We start from the raw sequence: 21644 nt of genomic DNA, 5'->3' as shown, positions 1-21644 counted from the left end.
TGGTCCTGAGTAAATTAAAATTAAAAGTAAAGGCAGAGGATGGTCCTGAGTAAATTTAAATTAAAATTAAATTAAAGGTAAAGGCACAGGATGGTCCTGAGTAAATTTAAATTAAAATTAAAGGCAGAGGAGGGTCCTGAGTAAATTTAAATTAAAATTAAATGCACAGGATGGTCCTGAGTAAATTTAAATTAAAATAAAATGCACAGGAGGGTCCTGAGTAAATTTGAATTAAAATAAAATGCAGAGGAGGGTCCTGAGTAAATTTAAATTAAAAGTAAAAGCAGAGGATGGTCCTGAGTAAATTTAAATTAAAATTAAATGCACAGGGTGGTCCTGAGTAAATTTAAATTAAAATTAAAGGCACAGGTGAATCCTGAGTAAATTAAAATTAAAATTAAATGCACAGGATGGTCCTGAGTAAATTAAAATAAAATTAAAGGCAGAGGAGGGTCCTGAGTAAATTTAAATTAAAAGTAAAGGCACAGGATGGTCCTGAGTAAATTTAAATTAAAATTAAATGCACAGGAAGGTCCTGAGTAAATTTAAATTAAAATTAAAGGCAGAGGAGGGTCCTGAGTAAATTTAAATTAGAAGTAAAGGCACAGGAGGGTCCTGAGTAAATTTAAATTAAAATTAAAGGCACAGGATGGTCCTGAGTAAATTTAAATTAGAGGTGAAGGCAGAGGAGGGTCCTGAGTAAATTTAAATTAGAAATAAATGCATGGGATGGTCCTGAGTAAATTTAAATTAAAATGAAATGCAGAGGAGGGTCCTGAGTAAATTTAAATTAAAAGTAAAGGCAGAGGATGGTCCTGAGTAAATTTAAATTAAATTAAATGCACAGGGTGGTCCTGAGTAAATTTAAATTAAAATTAAATGCAGAGGAGGGTCCTGAGTAAATTTAAATTAAAATTAAAGGCACAGGAGGGTCCTGAGTAAATTTAAATTAAAATTAAAGTCAGAGGAGGGTCCTGAGTAAATTTAAATTAGAAATAAATGCAGAGGAAGGTCCTGAGTAAATTTAAAATTAGAAATAAATGCACAGGAGGGTCCTGAGTAAATGTAAATTAGAAATAAAGGCACAGGAAGGTCCTGAGTAAATTTAAATTAAAATTAAAGGCACAGGATGGTCCTGAGGAAATTTAAATTAGAAATAAATGCACAGGAGGGTCCTGAGTAAATTTAAATTAAAATAAAATGCAGAGGAGGGTCCTGAGTAAATTTAAATTAAAATTAAATGCACAGGAGGGTCCTGAGTAAATTTAAATTAAAAGTAAATGCAGAGGAGGGTCCTGAGTAAATTTAAATTAGAAATAAATGCATGGGATGGTCCTGAGTAAATTTAAATTAAAATGAAATGCAGAGGAGGGTCCTGAGTAAATTTAAATTAAAAGTAAATGCACAGGGTGGTCCTGAGTAAATTAAAATTAAAATTAAAGGCACAGGTGAATCCTGAGTAAATTAAAATTAAAATTAAATGCACAGGAGGGTCCTGAGTAAATTTAAATTAAAAGTAAATGCACAGGAGGGTCCTGAGTAAATTTGAATTAAAATTAAATTAAAGGTAAAGGCACAGGAGGGTCCTGAGTAAATTTAAATTAAAATTAAATGCACAGGTGAATCCTGAGTAAATTAAAATTAAAAGTAAAGGCACAGGATGGTCCTGAGTAAATTTAAATTAAACTGAAATGCACTGGATGGTCCTGAGTAAATTAAAATTAGAAATAAATGCACAGGATGGTCCTGAGTAAATTTGAATTAAAAGTAAAGACACGGGTGAGTCTTGAGTAAATTAAAATTAAAATGAAATGCACAGGAGGGTCCTGAGTAAATTTAAATTAAAAGTAAAGGCAGAGGAGGGTCCTGAGTAAATTTAATTTAATTCTCCCCTTTCCTCCAGCCCTGAACCTGCTGCTCAAGGACCCCGTGCCCGCCGTGCGTGTCAAGGTGGCCGAGACGCTGGGCCGGCTGGTGAGGGTCCTGTGAGCCAGGGAGAGCCTGGAGGGGATCCTGGGAGCCCCTGGAGACCCTCTGGATCTGATCCTGGGATCCATGGAGAGCCTGGATGTGACCCTGTGAGCCCCTGGATGGGATCCATGGAGAGCCTGGATGGGGTCCTGTGAGCCAGGGAGGGGGTCCTGGGAGACATGGAGACCCCTGGATCTGATCCTGGGAACCCTGGATGGGATCCTGGGAGCCCCTGGATGTGACCCTGGGAGTCCCTGGAGACCCTCTGGATCTGATCCTGGGATCCATGGAGAGCCTGGATGGGATTCTGGGAGCCCTGGAGACCCCCATCCCTGGATCCTGGGAGCCCTGGAGACCCTCTGGATCTGATCCTGGGATCCATGGAGAGCCTGGATCTGATCCTGGGAACCCTGGATGGGATCCTGGGAGCCCCTGGAGACCCTCTGGATCTGACCCTGGGAGACCTGGAGAGCCTGGATGGGATCCTGGGAGACCTGGAGAGCCTGGATGGGATCCTGGGAACCCTGGATGTGATCCTGGGAACCCTGGAGAGCCTGGATGGGATCCTGGGAGCCATGGAGGGGATCCTGGGAGACCTGGAGAGCCTCTGGTTCTGATCCTGGGAACCCTGGAGAGCCTCTGGATCTGATCCTGGGAGCCCTGGAGAGCCCCTGGATGTGATCCTGGGAGCCAGGGAGGGGATCCTGGGAACCCTGGAGAGCCTGGATCTGATCCTGGGAGCCATCAATGGGATCCTGGGAGCCCTGGAGAGCCTCTGGATCTGACCCTGGGAGCCCTGGAGAGCCTCTGGATCTGATCTTGGGAGCCCTGGAGACCCCCTGGATGTGATCCTGGGAGCCAGGGAGGGGATCCTGGGAACCCTGGATGGGATCCTGGGAACCCTGGAGAGCCTGGATGGGATCCTGGGAGCCCCTGGATGGGATCCTGGGAGCCCTGGATGGGATCCTGGGAGCCCCTGGATGGGATCCTGGGAGCCCTTGGAGACCCTCTGGATCTGATCCTGGGAGCCCTGGAGAGCCTCTGGATCTGACCCTGGGAGCCCCTGGAGAGCCTGGATGTGATCCTGGGAACCCTGGATGGGATCCTGGGAGCCATGGATGGGATCCTGGGAGCCATGGAGAGCCTGGATGGGATCCTGTGAGCCCCTGGATATGATCCTGGGAACCCTGGAGAGCCTGGATGGGATCCTGGGAGACCTGGATGTGATCCTGGGAGCCCTGGAGAGCCTGGATGGGATCCTGGGAGCCATGGAGGGGATCCTGGGAGTCCCTGGAGAGCCTGGATCTGATCCTGGGAGCCCCTGGAGACCCTCTGGATCTGATCCTGGGAGCCAGGGAGACCCCCTGGATCTGATCCTGGGAACCCTGGATGGGATCCTGGGAGCCCTGGAGACCCTCTGGATCTGACCCTGGGAGCCCCTGGAGAGCCTGGATCTGATCCTGGGAGCCATCAATGGGATCCTGGGAGCCCTGGAGACCCTCTGGATCTGACCCTGGGAGTCCCTGGAGACCCCCTGGATCTGATCCTGGGAGCCCTGGAGAGCCTGGATGTGATCCTGGGAGCCATGGAGGGGATCCTGGGAAACCTGGAGAGCCCTGGATGGGATCCTGGGAGACATGGATGGGATCCTGGAAACCCTGGAGAGCCTCTGGATCTGATCCTGGGAGCCCCTGGAGAGCCTGGATGGGATCCTCGGAGCCAGGGAGGGGATCCTGGGAGACCTGGAGACCCTCTGGATCTGATCCTGGGAGTCCCTGGAGAGCCTGGATCTGATCCTGGGAACCATGGAGGGGATCCTGGGAGCCATGGATGGGATTCTGGGAACCCTGGATGGGATCCTGGAAACCCTGGAGACCTCCTGGATCTGATCCTGGGAGCCCTGGAGACCCTCTGGATGTGATCCTGGGAACCCTGGAGAGCCTGGATGGGATCCTGGGAGCCCTGGAGACCTCCTGGATGTGACCCTGTGAGCCCCTGGATGGGATCCTGGGAGCCCTGGATGGGATCCTGGGAGCCAGGGAGACCCTCTGGATCTGATCCTGGGAGCCCTGGAAAGCCTGGATGGGATCCTGGGAGCCATGGATGGGATCCTGGGAACCCTGGAGAGCCTGGATGTGACCTGGGAGTCCTTGGAGAGCCTGGATCTGATCCTGGGAGCCCTGGATGGGATCCTGTGAGACCTGGAGACCCTCTGGATCTGATCCTGGGAGCCCTGGAGAGCCTGGATGTGATCCTGGGAGCCCTGGAGATCCTGGAGCCCCCCTGGGTTGGATCCTGTGAGCCCTGGAGACCCCCTGGGTCAGATCCTGGGAACCCTGGAGACCCCCTGGGTCAGATCCTGGGAGCCCTGGAGATCCTGGAGACCCCCTGGACCAGATCCTAGGAGCCCTGGAGTTCCTGGAGACCCCCTGGGTCAGATCCTGGAGATCCTGGAGATCCTGGAGACCCCCTGGGTCAGATCCTGGGAATCCTGGAGACCCCCTGGGTCAGATCCTGGGAGCCCTGGAGATCCTGGAGCCCCCCATCCCTGGATCCTGGGAGCCCTGGAGATCCTGGAGCCCCCCATCCCTGGATCCTGGGAGCCCTGGGAGCCCCCCCAACTCCATCCACAGCAATACTGGGGGGGGGTCCCTCCCCACCACAGGGGCCCCCCGGGCACTGCCACGTCTTCCTGCACTTCCCTGCCCGGCTCCCTCTGGATGGGGGGCACACGGGGGGCACACCAGGGGCACACCCAGACCCATTTGGGGTCTCTGGGATGAGGGGAAGGGGCTCCAGCTTGACCTGGATCCCAGGGCTGGCACCATCCCGGGATCCCCCCGGGAGCAGGATGGATCCTGACCCCCCCCTGCTGCTCCCCAGTGCTGATCAGGGGGGTCCTGCCCCCCCCGGGGGGCACACGGGGGGCTCTGGGATGGGTGGGAAGGGGCTCCACCATGACCTGGATCCCAGGGCTGGCACCATCCCGGGAGCAGGATGGATCCTGACCCCCCCCTGCTGCTCCCCAGTGCTGATCAGGGGGGTCCTGCCCCCCCCGGGGGCACACGGGGGGTTTGGGATGGTGGGAAGGGGTTCTACCATGACCTGGATCCCAGGGTTGGCACCATCCCGGGAGCAGGATGGATCCTGACCCCCCCCCTGCTGCTCCCCAGTGCTGATCAGGGGGTCCTGCCCCCCCCGGGGGGTACACGAGGGGCACACCCAGCCCCATTTGGGGTCTCTGGGATGGGGGGAAGGGGTTCCACCATGACCTGGATCCCAGGGTTGGCACCATCCCGGGATCCCCCCGGGAGCAGGATGGATCCTGACCCCCCTCACTGCTGCTTCCAGCCCCCCCCAGTGATGAACAGGGGGGTCCTGCCCCCCCCCGGGGGGCACACGAGGGGGGTTTGGGATGAGGGGAAGGGGCTCCACCATGACCTGGATCCCAGGGCTGGCACCATCCCGGGAGCAGGATGGATCCTGACCCCCCCTTGCTGTTCCCCAGTGCTGAATGGGGGGTCCTGCCCCCCCCGGGGGGCACACGGGGGGGGTTTGGGATGAGGGGAAGGGGCTCCACCATGACCTGGATCCCAGGGTTGGCACCATCCCGGGATCCCCCCGGGAGCAGGATGGATCCTGACCCCCCCCTGCTGCTTCCAGACCCCCCCAATGATGAACAGGGGGGTCCTGCCCCCCCCCGGGGGGCACACGGGGGGTTTTGGGATGAGGGGAAGGGGCTCCACCATGACCTGGATCCCAGGGTTGGCACCATCCCGGGATCCTCCCCGGGAGCAGGATGGATCCTGACCCCCCCCTTGCTGTTCCCCAGTGCTGAATGGGGGGGTCCTGCCCCCCCCCGGGGGGCACACGGGGGGGGTTTGGGATGAGGGGAAGGGGCTCCACCATGACCTGGATCCCAGGGTTGGCACCATCCCGGGATCCCCCCCGGGAGCAGGATGGATCCTGACCCCCCTCACTGCTGCTTCCAACCCCCCCCCAATGATGAATTTGGGGTCCTGTCCCCCCCCCCCTCGGGCCCCCCCTGGTGAATGTGACCGTGTCCCGTCCCCCCCCTCACACACACACATTGTACATAAACTTATTTTTAAATAAAGCTCTTTGCTCCTCACACCCTCCGGTTTGACACCTCTTTGTGTCTGCACGGGGGGGGGGGGGGCACAGGAGGGTCCTGAGTGAATTTGAATTAAAATAAAATGCACAGGAGGGTCCTGAGTAAATTTGAATTAAAATAAAATGCACAGGAGGGTCCTGAGTAAATTTAAATTAAAAGTAAAGGCAGAGGGGTTTGACACCTCTTTGTCTGCACGGGGGGGGGCCTGGGGGGACACTTGGGTTGTGGGGGGGGGCCCCTCTGGAAGGAGGATTTGTCACTCCTGTCACATCCCAGGGACTCCTGGATCCTGTGGGATTTGTCACTCCTGTCACATCCCAGGGACTCCTGGATCCTGTGGGATTTGTCACTCCTGTCACATCCCAGGGACTCCTGGATCCTGTGGGATGTGTCACTCCTGTCACCAGCGGGGCCCTGAGGGAACAAGCCTGGGAAGAGCTGCTGGGAAGAGGGAGCAGATCCCTCTGGGGGTTCCAGGGGGGGGAACAGGGGGCACCCCGGGAATTCAGGACACGGCAGCCAGGATTGTATCTAGAGGAGTTTTAATGAGCCCCGGGAATCCGGAGCGGGAGCGACGATCCCGGGAGGGTCCGGGCTCCGGGAGGGTCCCGGTGGGACGTGGTGGTCCTGGTAGGAGGGTCCCACCGTGGTGTCTCCAGCTCTGGGAAAGTCCCACCGTGATGGTCCCAGCCCTGCCCCACTCCCAGGGGGTGCTGGATCCGGAGCAGGGCCGGGATCCCTTGGGATGAGGAGCAGGGCCGGGATCCCTCGGGATGAGGAGCAGGGTTGGGATCCCTCGGGATGAGGAGCAGGGTTGGGATCCCTCGGGATGAGGAGCAGGGCCGGGATGAGGAGCAGGGCTGGGATCCCTCAGGATGAGGAGCAGGGCCGGGATCCCTCGGGATGAGGAGCAGGGCCAGGATCCCTCGGGATGAGGAGCAGGGTTGGGATCCCTCGGGATGAGGAACCGGGATCCCTCGGGATGAGGAGCAGGGCCGGGATCCCTCGGGATGAGGAGCAGGGATGGGATCCCTCGGGATGAGGAGCAGGGTTGGGATCCCTTGGGATGAGGAGCAGGGCCCCAGGATCCCTCGGGATGAGGAGCAGGGATGGGATCTCTCGGGATGAGGAGCAGGGTTGGGATCCCTCGGGATGAGGAGCAGGGCCAGGACCCCTCGGGATGAGGAGTAGGGTTGGGATCCCTCGGGATGAGGAGCAGGGCCGGGATCCCTCGGGATGAGGAGCCGGGATCCCTCAGGATGAGGAGCAGGGATGGGATCCCTCAGGATGAGGAGCAGGGCTGGGATCCCTCGGGATGAGGAGCAGGGCCGGGATCCCTCAGGATGAGGAGCCGGGATCCCTTGGGATGAGGAGCAGGGCCGGGATCCCTTGGGATGAGGAGCAGGGTTGGGATCCCTCAGGATGAGGAGCAGGGCCGGGATCCCTCGGGATGAGGAGCCGGGATCCCTCGGGATGAGGAGCAGGGCCGGGATCCCTCGGGACGAGGAGCAGGGCTGGGATCCCTCGGGATGAGGAGCAGGGTTGGGATCCCTCGGGATGAGGAGCAGGGTTGGGATCCCTCGGGATGAGGAGCAGGGCCGGGATCCCTCGGGAGGAGGAGCAGGGCCGGGATCCCTCGGGATGAGGAGCAGGGCTGGGATCCCTCGGGATGAGGAACCGGGATCCCTTGGGATGAGGAGCAGGGCCCCAGGATCCCTCGGGATGAGGAGCAGGGATGGGATCTCTCGGGATGAGGAGCAGGGCCGGGATCCCTCGGGATGAGGAGCCGGGATCCCTCAGGATGAGGAGCAGGGATGGGATCCCTCAGGATGAGGAGCAGGGCTGGGATCCCTCGGGATGAGGAGCAGGGCCGGGATCCCTCAGGATGAGGAGCCGGGATCCCTTGGGATGAGGAGCAGGGCCGGGATCCCTTGGGATGAGGAGCAGGGTTGGGATCCCTCAGGATGAGGAGCAGGGCCGGGATCCCTCGGGATGAGGAGCCGGGATCCCTCGGGATGAGGAGCAGGGCCGGGATCCCTCGGGACGAGGAGCAGGGCTGGGATCCCTCGGGAGGAGGAGCAGGGCCGGGATCCCTCGGGATGAGGAGCAGGGCTGGGATCCCTCAGGATGAGGAGCAGGGTTGGGATCCCTCGGGATGAGGAGTAGGGTTGGGATCCCTCGGGATGAGGAGCAGGGCCGGGATCCCTCGGGATGAGGAGCAGGGCCGGGATCCCTTGGGATGAGGAGCAGGGCCGGGATCCCTCGGGATGAGGAGCAGGGTTGGGATCCCTCAGGATGAGGAGCAGGGCCGGGATCCTTCGGGATGAGGAGCAGGGTTGGGATCCCTCGGGATGAGGAGCAGGGCCGGGATCCTTCGGGATGAGGAGCAGGGTTGGGATCCCTCGGGATGAGGAGCAGGGCCGGGATCCCTCGGGATGAGGATCAGGGCCGGGATCCCTCGGGATGAGGAGCAGGGTTGGGATCCCTCGGGATGAGGAGAAGGGCCGGGATCCCTCGGGATGAGGAGCAGGGTTGGGATCCCTCGGGATGAGGAGCAGGGTTGGGATCCCTCGGGAAGAGGAGCAGGGTTGGGATCCCTCGGGATGAGGAGAAGGGTTGGGATCCCTCGGGATGAGGAGTAGGGCTGGGATCCCTCAGGATGAGGAGCAGGGCCGGGATCCCTCAGGATGAGGAGCAGGGCCGGGATCCTTCAGGATGAGGAGCAGGGCTGGGATCCCTCGGGATGTGGAGCAGGGCCCCAGGATCCCTTGGGATGAGGAGCAGGGTTGGGATCCCCCGGGATGAGGAGCCGGGATCCCTCGGGATGAGGAGCAGGGTTGGGATCCCTCGGGATGAGGAGCAGGGTTGGGATCCCTCGGGATGAGGAGCAGGGCCCCAGGATCCCTCGGGATGAGGAGCAGGGTTGGGATCTCCCGGGATGAGGAGCCGGGATCCCTCGGGATGAGGAAGGCCAGGATCCCTCGGGATGAGCTACGTGTAGAGCCGGACGGTGCCGTCGGCGCCCGAGGAGAAGACCCAGGGCTGGGTGGGGTGGAAAAGCACGTCCAGGACCCCCAGGTCCAGGGTGAGAACGTGGCCCTTGAGCACCTTCACGGGCACCAGCAGCGGGTTCTGCAGCAGGTCACTGGGGGGGTGGAGGGGGGACAGGTCAGTGGGGGCTCCAACCTCCCCAAAACCGCCCCAAAAATGCTGTGTCCTACCCCAAAATGCTGTGTCCTATCCCAAAATGCTGTGTCCTATCCCAAAAATGCTGTGTCCTACCCCAAAATGCTGTGTCCTATCCCAAAAATGCTGTGTCCCACCCCAGAAATGCTGTGTCCAGTCCCAAAAATGTTGTGTCCCACCCCAGAAATGCTGTGTCCCACCCCAGAAATGCTGTGTCCCACCCCAGAAATGCTGTGTCCCACCCCAGAAATGCTGTGTCCAGTCCCAAAAATGTTGTGTCCCACCCCAAAAATGCTCTGTCCTACCCCAAAAATGCTGTGTCCAGTCCCAAAAATGCTGTGTCCCACCCCAAAAATGCTGTGTCCAGTCCCAAAAATGCTGTGTCCCACCCCAGAAATGCTGTGTCCTACCCCAAAAATGCTGTGTCCCACCCCAAAAATGCTCTGTCCTACCCCAAAATGCTGTGTCCTACCCAAGAAATGCTGTGTCCGTGTTACAATCTGCTCCAAAAATGCTGTGTCCCACCCCAGAAATGCTGTGTCCCATCCCAAAAATGCTGTGTCCTATCCCAAAAATGCTGTGTCCTACCCCAAAATGCTGTGTCCTATCCCAAAAATGCTGTGTCCTACCCTAAAAATGCTGTGTCCCACCCCAAAAATGCTGTGACCTGCCCCAAAAATGCTGTGTCCCACCCCAAAAATGCTGTGTCCTACCCCAAAAATGCTGTGTCCTACCCTAAAAATGCTGTGTCCCAGCCTGCTGTGTCCTACCATAAAAATGCTGTGTCCTACCCCAAAAAATGCTGTGTCCTACCCCAAAAATGCCGTGTCCTACCCCAAAAATGCCGTGTCCCACCCCAGAAATGCTGTGTCCCACCCCAAAAATGCTGTGTCCCACCCCAAAAATGCTGTGTCCTGCCCCAAAAATGCTGTCCCACCCCAGAAATGCTGTGTCCGTGTTACAATCTGCCCCAAAAATGCTGTGTCCTACCCAAGAAATGCTGTGTCCTACCTCCAAAAAAGCTCTGTCCTACCCCAGAAATGCTGTGTCCTACCCCAAACATGCTGTGTCCCACCCCAAAAATGCTGTGTCCTACCCCAAACATGCTGTGTCCCACCCCAAAAATGCTGTGTCCCACCCCAAACATGCTGTGTCCTACCCCAAAAATGCTGTGTCCCACCCCAAAAATGCTGTGTCCTACCCCAAAAATGCTGTGTCCTACCCTAAAAATGCTGTGTCCCAGCCTGCTGTGTCCTACCATAAAAATGCTGTGTCCTACCCCCAAAAATGCTGTGTCCTACCCCAAAAATGCCGTGTCCTACCCCAAAAATGCCGTGTCCTACCCCAGAAATGCTGTGTCCTACCCCAAAAATGCTGTGTCCCACCCTAGAAATGCTGTGTCCCACCCCAGAAATGCTGTGTCCCACCCCAAAAATGCTGTGTCCTACCCCAGAAATGCTGTGTCCCACCCCAAAAATGCTGTGTCCTACCCCAGAAATGCTGTGTCCCACCCCAGAAATGCTGTGTCCTACCCCAAAAATGCTGTGTCCTACCCTAAAAATGCTGTGTCCCACCCCAAAAATGCTGTGTCCCACCCCAGAAATGCTGTGTCCCACCCCAAAAATGCTGTGTCCTACCCCAAAAATGCTGTGTCCCACCCCAGAAATGCTGTGTCTGTGTTACAATCTGCCCCAAAAATGCTGTGTCCTACCCCAAAAATGCCGTGTCCTACCCCAGAAATGCTGTGTCCTACCCCAGAAATGCTGTGTCCTACCCCAGAAATGCTGTGTCCGTGTTACAATCTGCCCCAAAAATGCTGTGTCCTACCCCAGAAATGCTGTGTCCTACCGCAAAAATGTTGTGTCCCACCCCAAAAATGCTGTGTCCATGTTACAATCTGCCCCAGAAATGCTGAGCCCTATCCCAAAAATGCTGTGTCCCACCCCAAAAATGCTGTGTCCATGTTACAATCTGCCCCAGAAATGCTGAGCCCTATCCCAAAAATGCTGTGTCCCACCCCAAAAATGCTGTGTCCCACCCCAGAAATGCTGTGTCCCACCCCAAAAATGCTGTGTCCCACCCCAGAAATGCTGTGTCCCGCCCCAAAAATGTTGTGTCCCACCCCAAAAATGCTGTGTCCATGTTACAATCTGCCCCAGAAATGCTGAGCCCTATCCCAAAAATGCTGTGTCCCACCCCAAAAATGCTGTGTCCCACCCCAGAAATGCTGTGTCCCACCCCAAAAATGCTGTGTCCCACCCCAGAAATGCTGTGTCCCGCCCCAAAAATGCCGTGTCCTACCCCCAAAAATGCTGTGTCCCACCCCAAAAATGCTGTGTCCCGCCCCCAGGGGCCCCACAGGCTCTGCTGGAGGAGAGGAGCCCCCAGCCCAGCCCCCCCAGCCCCACATACTTGTAGACCATCCCGTGGCAGACGATGACGGTGCCGTCGTCGGAGCCGGAGGCGAAGAGTGGGTAGTGCCGGTGGAAGGCCACGCTGCGCAGGGCACGGCGGTGGTGCCTGGGCATGAGGGAGGAGGTTGGCATGGGGGGAACGGGGAGGGCACGGCGGTGGTGCCTGGGCATGAGGGGGGATGTTGGCATGGGGGGAATGGGGAGGGCACGGCGGTGGTGCCTGGGCATGAGGGGGGATGTTGGCATGGGGGGAACGGGGAGGGCACGGCGGTGGTGCCTGGGCATGAGGGAGGAGGTTGGAATGGGGGGAACGGGGAGGGCACGGCGGTGGTGCCTGGGCATGAGGGAGGAGGTTGGCATGGGGGGAACGGGGAGGGCACGGCGGTGGTGCCTGGCACGGGGGAGGAGGTTGGCATGGGGGGAACGGGGAGGGCACGGCGGTGGTGCCTGGGCATGAGGGGGGAGGTTGGCATGGGGGGAACGGGGAGGGCACGGCGGTGGTGCCTGGCACGGGGGGAGGAGGTTGGCATGGGGGGAACGGGGAGGGCACGGCGGTGGTGCCTGGCACGGGGGAGGAGGTTGGCATGGGGGGAACGGGGAGGGCACGGCGGTGGTGCCTGGCACGGGGAGGGATGTTGTTGGCATGGGGGGAACGGGGAGGGCACGGCGGTGGTGCCTGGCACGGGGGGAGGAGGTTGGCATGGGGGGAACGGGGAGGGCACGGCGGTGGTGCCTGGCACGGGGGAGGAGGTTGGCATGGGGGGAACGGGGAGGGCACGGCGGTGGTGCCTGGCACGGGGGAGGATGGTGAGATGGGGGGAACGGGGAGGGCACGGTGGTGGTGCCTGGCACGGGGGGAGGGATGGTGAGATGGGGGGAACGGGGAGGGCACGGCGGTGGTGCCTGGCACGGGGAGGGAGGTTGGCATGGGGGGAACGGGGGGAGAAAGGGGGGCCAGGTCCTTCCCGGGGGATCCGGGATGGGATGGGATTTAGGGACACCCCCCCCGGCTCTGGGAGAGGGGAACTGGGATAAACTGGGAGCTGAGAGTCTGCCCAGGGGAACTGGGACAAACTGGGAGCTGAGAGTGTCCCCAGGGGAACTGGGATAAACTGGGAGCTGCTGTGGGATCTGGAGAGCTGAGACTGTCCCCATTTAGGAACTGGGACAAACTGGGAGCTGAGACTGTTCCCACAGGAACTGGAATAAACTGGGAGCTGAGACTGTCCCCAGGGGAACTGGGATAAACTGGGAGCTGAGACTGTCCTCAGGGGAACTGGGACAAACTGGGAGCTGAGACTGTGCCCAGGGGAACTGGGATAAACTGGGAGCTGAGACTGTGCCCAGGGGAACTGGGATAAACTGGGAGCTGAGACTGTCCCCATTTAGGAACTGGGACAAACTGGGAGCTGAGACTGTTCCCACAGGAACTGGAATAAACTGGGAGCTGAGACTGTGCCCAGGGGAACTGGGATAAACTGGGAGCTGAGAGTGTCCCCAGGGGAACTGGGATAAACTGGGAGCTGAGACTGTCCTCAGGGGAACTGGGATAAACTGGGAGCTGAGGCTGTCCTCAGGGGAACTGGGATAAACTGGGAGCTGCTGTGGGCTCTGGAGAGCTGAGACTGTCCCCAGGGGAACTGGAACAAACTGGGAGCTGAGAGTGTCCCCAGGGGAACTGGGATAAACTGGGAGCTGAGACTGTCCCCAGGGGAACTGGGATAAACTGGGAGCTGAGACTGTGCCCATTTAGGAACTGGGATAAACTGGGAGTTGAGAGCGTCCCCAGGGGAACTGGGATAAACTGGGAGTTGAGACTGTGCCCAGGGGAACTGGGATAAACTGGGAGCTGAGGCTGTCCCCAGGGGAACTGGGATAAACTGGGAGCTCAGGCTATTCCCAGGGGAACTGGGACAAACTGGGAGCTGCTGTGGGCTCTGGAGAGCTGAGACTGTGCCCAGGGGAACTGGGACAAACTGGGAGCTGAGACTGTCCTCAGGGGAACTGGGATAAACTGGGAGCTGAGACTGTCCTCAGGGGAACTGGGATAAACTGGGAGCTGAGACTGTTCCCAGGGGAACTGGGATAAACTGGGAGCTGAGACTGTTCCCATTTAGGAACTGGGACAAACTGGGAGCTGAGACTGTTCCCAGGGGAACTGGGATAAACTGGGAGCTGAGACTGTTCCCATTTAGGAACTGGGACAAACTGGGAGCTGAGACTGTTCCCAGGGGAACTGGGATAAACTGGGAGCTGAGACTGTGCCCAGGGGAACTGGGACAAACTGGGAGCTGAGACTGTGCCCAGGGGAACTGGGATAAACTGGGAGCTGAGACTGTGCCCAGGGGAACTGGGATAAACTGGGAGCTGAGACTGTGCCCAGGGGAACTGGGACAAACTGGGAGCTGCTGGGGGCTCTGGAGAGCTGAGACTGTGCCCAGGGGAACTGGGACAAACTGGGAGCAGAGACTGTCCTCAGGGGAACTGGGATAAACTGGGAGCTGAGACTGTGCCCATTTAGGAACTGGGATAAACTGGGAGCTGAGACTGTGCCCAGGGGAACTGGGACAAACTGGGAGCTGCTGTGGCCCCACTGGCTGCTCCCAGCAGAGCCCCAGGGGCTCCAATTCCCCCGTGAGGTCCCAGGGGAGGGCCCAGCCCCAACTGGGGGACTCTGGGGGGGCTCTGGGGGGCTCTGGGCGGGGCAGGGGGGGCTGGCAGGGGCTCACCGGAGCAGTTGGTAGGGTCTGGTGGACAGGTCCAGGTCAAACCAGGCCAGTTTGCTGTCGTAGCTCCCGCAGATCACGTTGTCACCTGCACAGGGAGCAGGGAATTAGGGAATTAGGGAATGCCTGGAATGATGGGGGCACTTTGGGGGGGATTCAGGTGTTGGAGTGTGCAGAGGAGGGACAGGAGAATCGGGAATGGTGTCACCTGCACAGGAAACAGGGAATTAGGGAATGCCTGGAATGGTGGGGGCAGTTTGTGGGGGAGATTCAGGTGTTGGAGTGTCCAAAGGTGGGACAGGGGGATGGGGAATGGTGTCACCTGCACAGGGAACAGGGAATTAGGGAATGCCTGGAATGGTGGGGGCACTTTGGGGGGTATTGGAGTGTGCAGAGGAGGGACAGGGGGATAGGGAATGGTGTCACCTTCACAGGGAATTAGGGAATTCCTGGAATGGTGGGAGCACTTTGGGGGGGAGATTCAGGTGTTGGAGTATCCAGAGGAGGGACAGGGGAATGGGGAATGGTGTCACCTGCACAGGGAACAGGGAATTAGGGAATTATGGGAATGGTAGGGGCACTTTGTGGGGGAGATTGAGGTGCTGGAGTGTCCAGAGGAGGGACAGGGGGATGGGGAATGGTGTCACCTGCACAGGGAACAGGGAATTAGGGAATTAGGGAATGGTGGGGGCACTTTGGGGGGGAGATTGAGGTGTTGGAGTATCCAAAGGAGGGACAGGGGGGTGGGGAATGGTGTCACCTGACAGGGAATTAGGGAATTCCTGGAATGGTGGGGGCACTTTGGGGGGGAGATTCAGGTGCTGGAGTGTCCAGAGGAGGGACAGGGGGATGGGGAATGGTGTCACCTGCACAGGGAATTAGGGAATTAGGGAATTATGGGAATGGTGGGGGCACTTTGGGGGGCATTGGAATGTCCAGAGGAGGGACAGGAGAATCGGGAATGGTGTCACCTGCGCAGGGAACAGGGAATTAGGGAATTAGGGAATTATGGGAATGGTGGGGGCACTTTGGGGGGAAGATTGAGGTGCTGGAGTGTCCAGAGGAGGGACAGGGGGATGGGGAATGGTGTCACCTGTGCAGGGAATTAGGGAATTAGGGAATGCCTGGAATGGTGGGGGCACTTTGGGGGGCAGATTCAGGTGTTGGAGTGTCCAGAGGAGGGACAGGGGGATGGGGAATGGTGTCACATGCACAGGGAATTAGGGAATTAGGGAATTCTGGGAATGGTGGGGGCACTTTGGGGGGGGAGATTCAGGTGTTGGTGTGTCCAGAGGAGGGACAGGGGGATGGGGAATGTTGTCACCTAGGGAATTAGGGAATTCCTGGAATGGTGGGGGCACTTTGGGGGGGAGATTGAGGTGTTGGAGTGTCCAGAGGAGGGACAGGAGAAACGGGAATGGTGTCACCTGCACAGGGAACAGGGAATTAGGGAATGCCTGGAATGGTGGGGGCACTTTGGGGGGCAGATTCAGGTGTTGGAGTGTGCAGAGGAGGGACAGGGGGATGGGGAATGGTGTCACCTGCACAGGGAATTAGGGAATTAGGGAATGCCTGGAATGGTGGGGGGGCTTTGGGGGGGGGAGATTGAGGTGTTGGAGTGTCCAGAGGAGGGACAGGGGGATGGGGAATGGTGTCACCTGCACAGGGAATTAGGGAATTAGGGAATTCCTGGAATGGTGGGGGCAGTTTGGGGGGGAGATTCAGGTGTTGGAGTGTGCAGAGGGACAGGGGGATGGGGAATGGTGTCACCTGCACAGGGAACAGGGAATTAGGGAATTAGGGAATTCCTGGAATGGTGGGGGCAGTTTGGGGGGCAGATTGAGGTGTTGGAGTGTCCAGAGGAGGGACAGGGGGATGGGGAATGGTGTCACCTGCACAGGGAATTAGGGAATTATGGGAATGGTGGGGGCAGTTTGGGGGGCAGATTCAGGGGGGGGTTGGTCTCTTTTCCCATCAGCAAGACAAGAGGGCTGGGTCTGAAGCTGTGCCAGGGGAGGGTTAGGTTGGATATCAGGAAGAAATTCTTTGCAGAGAGGGTGCTCAGCCACTGGAATGGGCTGCCCAGGGAAGGGGGGGATTCTCCATCCCTGGAGGTGTTTAAGGACAGACTGGATGTGGCATCAGTGCCATGGGCTGGGAACCACGGCGGGGTTGGATCAAGGGTTGGACTGGATGATCTCGGGAGGTCCCTTCCAACCCAGCTGATTCTGGGATTCTCTGATTCTGTCATTCTATCATTCTATCATTCTGTCATTCTGTCATTCAGTCATTCTGTGATTCTGTGATTCTCTGATTCAGTGATTCTGTGATTCTCTGATTCAGTGATTCTGTGATTCTGTAATTCTCTGATTCTGTGATTCTGTGATTCTATAATTCTCTGATTCTGTGATTCTATGACTGTGATTCTCTGATTCTATGATTCTGTAATTCTCTGATTCTATGATTTTGTGATTCTGTGATTCCGTGATTCTGTGATTCTCTGATCTCTGATTCTATGATTTTGTGATTCTGTGATTCCGTGATTCTGTGATTCTGTGATTCTCTGATCTCTGATTCTGTGATTCTGTAATTCTGTGATTCTGTGATTCTGTGATTCTCTGATCTCTGATTCTCTGATTCTCTGACTGTAATTCTCTGATTCTCTGACTGTGATTCCCTGATCCTCCGACTCCAAGCCATCCCACCACTCCACAATCCCACCACCCCCCACCCCTCCAGCCCCCCGGGGCAGGGTGGGACCCTCACCCACCTCCTGGGTGCACGGCCATGCTGGACACCCACTGGCAGTTGCTCATGAGCTTCTTGGTGAGCTCCTGCTTGAGCAGGTTGTAGACGCGGACGCAGCGCTGGGTGGCCACGAAGAAGAAGGGCCGGGTGGGGTGGAACTGGACGCACTGGACCATCCCCTTGCTCCTCTGGAACGGGGCCTGGCTCCAGCGCTTGCTGCTCTGGTGGATCAGCACCTGCCGGCTGCCCGCGTCGCTCACCACCACGGCAAAGTAGTCGCCCTTGCCGTGCCACGTCACCTGCTTCACCGGCTGGGGGGACAGCGGGGGGAGAGGGTTGGTGACCAGGGAGGGGAGAGGGTAACCAGGGAGGGGAGATGGAACTGGGGTGGTGACAAGGGAGGGGAGATGGTGACAAGGGAGGGGAGATGGAATTTGGGTGGTAAGAAGGGAGGGGAGATGGAACTGGGGTGGTGACAAGGGAGGGGAGAGGGTTGGTAACCAGGGAGGGGAGATGGTGACAAGGGAGGGGAGATGGAATTTGGGTGGTGACAAGGGAGGGGAGATGGAACTGGGTTGGGAACAAGGGAGGGGAGATGGTAACGAGGGAGAGGAGATGGAACTGGGTTGGGAACAAGGAGGGGAGATGGAACTGGGGTGGTGACAAGGGAGGGGAGATGGAACTGGGGTGGTAACAAGGAGGGGAGATGGAACTGGGGTGGTGACAATGGAGGGGAGATGGAACTGGGGTGGGAACAAGGGAGGGGAGATGGAACTGGGTTGGGAACAAGGAGGGGAGATGGAACTGGGGTGGTGACAATGGAGGGGAGATGGAACTGGGGTGGGAACAAGGGAGGGGAGATGGAACTGGGGTGGTGACGAGGGAGGGGAGATGGAACTGGGTTGGTGATAAGGAGGGGAGATGGAACTGGGGTGGTGACAAGGGAGGGGAGATGGAACTGGGGTGGGAACAAGGGAGGGGAGATGGAACTGGCTTGGGAAGAAGGAGGGGAGATGGAACTGGGTTGGTGACAAGGGAGGGGAGATGGAACTGGGGTGGGAACAAGGGAGGGGAGATGGTTGGTAACAAGGGAAGGGAGATGGAACTTGGTAAAAAGGGAGGGGAGATGGAACTGGGTTGGTGACAAGGGAGGGGAGATGGAACTGGGGTGGGAACAAGGGAGGGGAGATGGAACTGGGGTGGTGACAAGGGAGGGGAGATGGAACTTGGGTGGTAACGAGGGAGGGGAGATGGAACTGGGTTGGGAACAAGGGAGGGGAGATGGATGCTGGGGTGGGAACGAGGGAGGGGAGATGGAACTGGGGTGGTGACAAGGGAGGGGAGATGGAACTGGGTTGGGAACAAGGGAGGGGAGATGGAACTGGGTTGGTAACAAGGGAGGGGAGATGGAACTGGGGTGGGAACAAGGGAGGGGAGATGGAACTGGGATGGGAACAAGGGAGGGGAGATGGAACGGGGGTGGGAACAAGAGGGAGATGGAACTGGGGTGGGAACAAGGAGGGGAGATGGAACTGGGGTGGGAACAAGGGAGGGGAGATGGAACTGGGGTGGGAACAAGGGAGGGGAGATGGAACTGGGGTGGGAACAAGGGAGGGGAGATGGAACGGGGGTGGGAACAGGGGAGGGGAGATGGAACTCGGGTGGTGACAAGGGAGGGGAGATGGAACTGGGTTGGTAACAAGGGAGGGGAGATGGAACTGGGTTGGAAACAAGGGAGGGGAGATGGTAACGAGGGAGGGGAGATGGAACTGGGTTGGGAACAAGGGAGGGGAGATGAAATTTGGGTGGTAACGAGGGAGGGGAGATGGAACTGGGGTGGTGACAGGGGAGGGGAGATGGAACTGGGGTGGTGACAAGGGAGGGGAGATGGAATTAGGGTGGTAACAAGGGAGGGGAGATGGAACTGGGGTGGTGACAAGGGAGGGGAGATGGAACTGGGTTGGTGACAAGGGAGGGGAGAGGGTTGGTAACCAGAGAGGGGAGATGGTGACAAGGGAGGGGAGATGGAATTTGGGTGGTGACAAGGGAGGGGAGATGGAACTGGGTTGGTAACAAGGGAGGGGAGATGGAACTGGGTTGGAAACAAGGGAGGGGAGATGGTAACGAGGGAGGGGAGATGGAACTGGGTTGGGAACAAGGGAGGGGAGATGGAACTGGGTTGGAAACAAGGGAGGGGAGATGGTAACGAGGGAGGGGAGATGGAACTGGGTTGGTGACAAGGGAGGGGAGATGGAACTGGGGTGTTGACAGGGGAGGGGAGATGGAACTGGGGTGGGAACAAGGGAGGGAGATGGAACTGGGGTGGTAACGAGGGAGGGGAGATGGAACAGGGGTGGGAACAAGGGAGGGGAGATGGAACTGGGGTGGTGACAAGGGAGGGGAGATGGAACTGGGGTGGTGACAAGGGAGGGGAGATGGAATTAGGGTGGTAACAAGGGAGGGGAGATGGAACTGGGTTGGTAACAAGGGAGGGGAGATGGAACTGGTTGGTGACAAGGGAGGGGAGAGGGTGAGAGGGAGGGGAGATGGAACTTGGGTGGTAACAAGGGAGGGGAGATGGAACTGGTTGGTGACAAGGGAGGGGAGAGGGTTGGTAACCAGAGAGGGGAGATGGTGACAAGGGAGGGGAGATGGAATTTGGGTGGTGACAAGGGAGGGGAGATGGAACTGGGTTGGTGACAAGGGAGGGGAGATGGAACTGGGTTGGAAACAAGGGAGGGGAGATGGAACTGGGGTGGTGACAGGGGAGGGGAGATGGAACTGGGGTGGTGACAAGGGAGGGGAGATGGAACTGGTTGGAAACAAGGGAGGGGAGATGGTAACGAGGGAGGGGAGATGGAACTGGGTTGGGAACAAGGGAGGGGAGATGGAACTGGGGTGTTGACAGGGGAGGGGAGATGGAACTGGGGTGGGAACAAGGGAGGGGAGATGGAACTGGGGTGGTAACGAGGGAGGGGAGATGGAACAGGGGTGGGAACAAGGGAGGGGATATGGAACTGGGGTGGGAACAAGGGAGGGGAGATGGAACTGGGGTGGGAACAAGGGAGGGGAGATGGAACTGGGGTGGGAACAAGGGAGGGGAGATGGAACTGGGGTGGGAACAAGGGAGGGGAGAGGGAACTGGGGTGGGAACAAGGGAGGGGAGAGGGAACTGGGGTGGGAACAAGAGGGGAGATGGAACTGGGATGGGAACAAGAGGGGAGATGGAACTGGGTTGGTGACAAGGGAGGGGAGATGGAACTGGGTTGGTGACAAGGGAGGGGAGATGGAACTGGGGTGGGAACAAGGGAGGGGAGATGGAACTGGGGTGGGAACAAGGGAAGGGAGATGGAACTGGGTTGGTGACAAGGGAGGGGAGGTGGAACTGGGGTGGTGACAAGGGAGGGGAGATGGAATTAGGGTGGGAACAAGGGAGGGGAGATGGAACTTGGTAACAAGGGAGGGGAGATGGAACTGGGTTGGTAACAAGGAGGGGAGATGGAACTGGGGTGGTGACAGGGGAGGGGAGATGGAACTGGGGTGGTGACAGGGGAGGGGAGATGGTGACAAGGGAGGGGAGATGGAACTGGGGTGGCTCCAACAGCCCCCCCCCAAAAATAAATAATAATTTTCTGTAATATTTAATATTAATATTCTTTAGTATCGTATGAATAGATAACAGAAAAATAGATAGATAATATATAGATAAATATTGATAATATAGATAAATATAGAAAATATAGGTAATATATTATCTACAGATAATACAGAGAATATAGATAATATAGATAAATATATAGGTAAATATATTATCTATAGATAATATAGACCATATAGATAATGTAGATAAATACATAGATAAATATATATTATTTATATAATATATCGATAAATATATATTATATAATTATCTATATATATAGTATATAGATAAATATAAATTATTATAGTGTAATAGGTAAATATAAAATAGATAACAAAAATATAATTATAAATATTTTATATCTATTATATAAATTGATAAATAGATATTATATAGATAAATATAGATTATATAGATAAATATAGAAAATATAGGTAATATATTATCTATAGATAATATAGATCATATAGATAAATATATAGGTAAATATATTATCTATAGAAAATACAGACCATATAGGTATTGTAGATAAATACATAGATAAATGTATATAATATAATTTTATATATATATAATATATAGATAAATATATCTTATTATAATAGATAAATATAAAATAGATAACAAAAATACAAATATAAATATTTGACATCTATTTTATATAAATATATAAATAGATAACAGATAAATAGATATATAATATAGATATATAATATAGACATACATATAGATAATGTAGATAAATACACAGTTAAATATATATTATATAATTATCTATCTATATAATATATAGATAAATATATATTATTATAATAGATAAA

At 56.0% G+C, this 21644-nt stretch overlaps 2 protein-coding genes and 1 long non-coding RNA gene across 3 annotated transcripts in view; 1 reads left to right on the top strand and 2 right to left on the bottom strand.

The window, feature by feature from the left end:
- Positions 1-3441: 3441 nt before the first annotated feature.
- Positions 3442-5043, bottom strand: LOC135408172 (collagen alpha-5(IV) chain-like). The gene is given in 4 exon segments (XM_064643484.1): positions 3442-3452; positions 3484-4005; positions 4008-4091; positions 4481-5043. Coding segments are annotated over 4 exon segments (936 nt in total). The 5' UTR covers positions 4800-5043.
- Positions 5044-5243: 200 nt separating this feature from the next.
- On the top strand, positions 5244-6105 carry LOC135408175 (uncharacterized). The gene is made up of 2 exons (XR_010427312.1): positions 5244-5331; positions 5480-6105. It is a non-coding gene; the product is annotated as an uncharacterized LOC135408175 (long non-coding RNA).
- A 526-nt stretch (positions 6106-6631) lies between these two features.
- BOP1 (BOP1 ribosomal biogenesis factor) overlaps positions 6632-21644 on the bottom strand; it is a 40205-nt gene continuing 25192 nt past the window's right edge. The window contains exons 10-14 of the mRNA XM_064643485.1: positions 17203-17491; positions 14436-14520; positions 11705-11812; positions 9077-9251; positions 6632-9028 (exon numbers count right to left, since the gene is read on the bottom strand). Coding sequence (XP_064499555.1) covers positions 9098-9251; positions 11705-11812; positions 14436-14520; positions 17203-17491 — 636 coding nt within the window. The 3' untranslated portion in view covers positions 6632-9028; positions 9077-9097. The remainder of the gene's footprint in view (positions 9029-9076; positions 9252-11704; positions 11813-14435; positions 14521-17202; positions 17492-21644) is intronic.

Source organism: Pseudopipra pipra, unplaced genomic scaffold (assembly GCF_036250125.1).
Source record: "Pseudopipra pipra isolate bDixPip1 unplaced genomic scaffold, bDixPip1.hap1 HAP1_SCAFFOLD_210, whole genome shotgun sequence".
NCBI lineage: Eukaryota > Metazoa > Chordata > Aves > Passeriformes > Pipridae > Pseudopipra > Pseudopipra pipra.
This window is presented reverse-complemented; position numbering and strand designations above follow the sequence as displayed.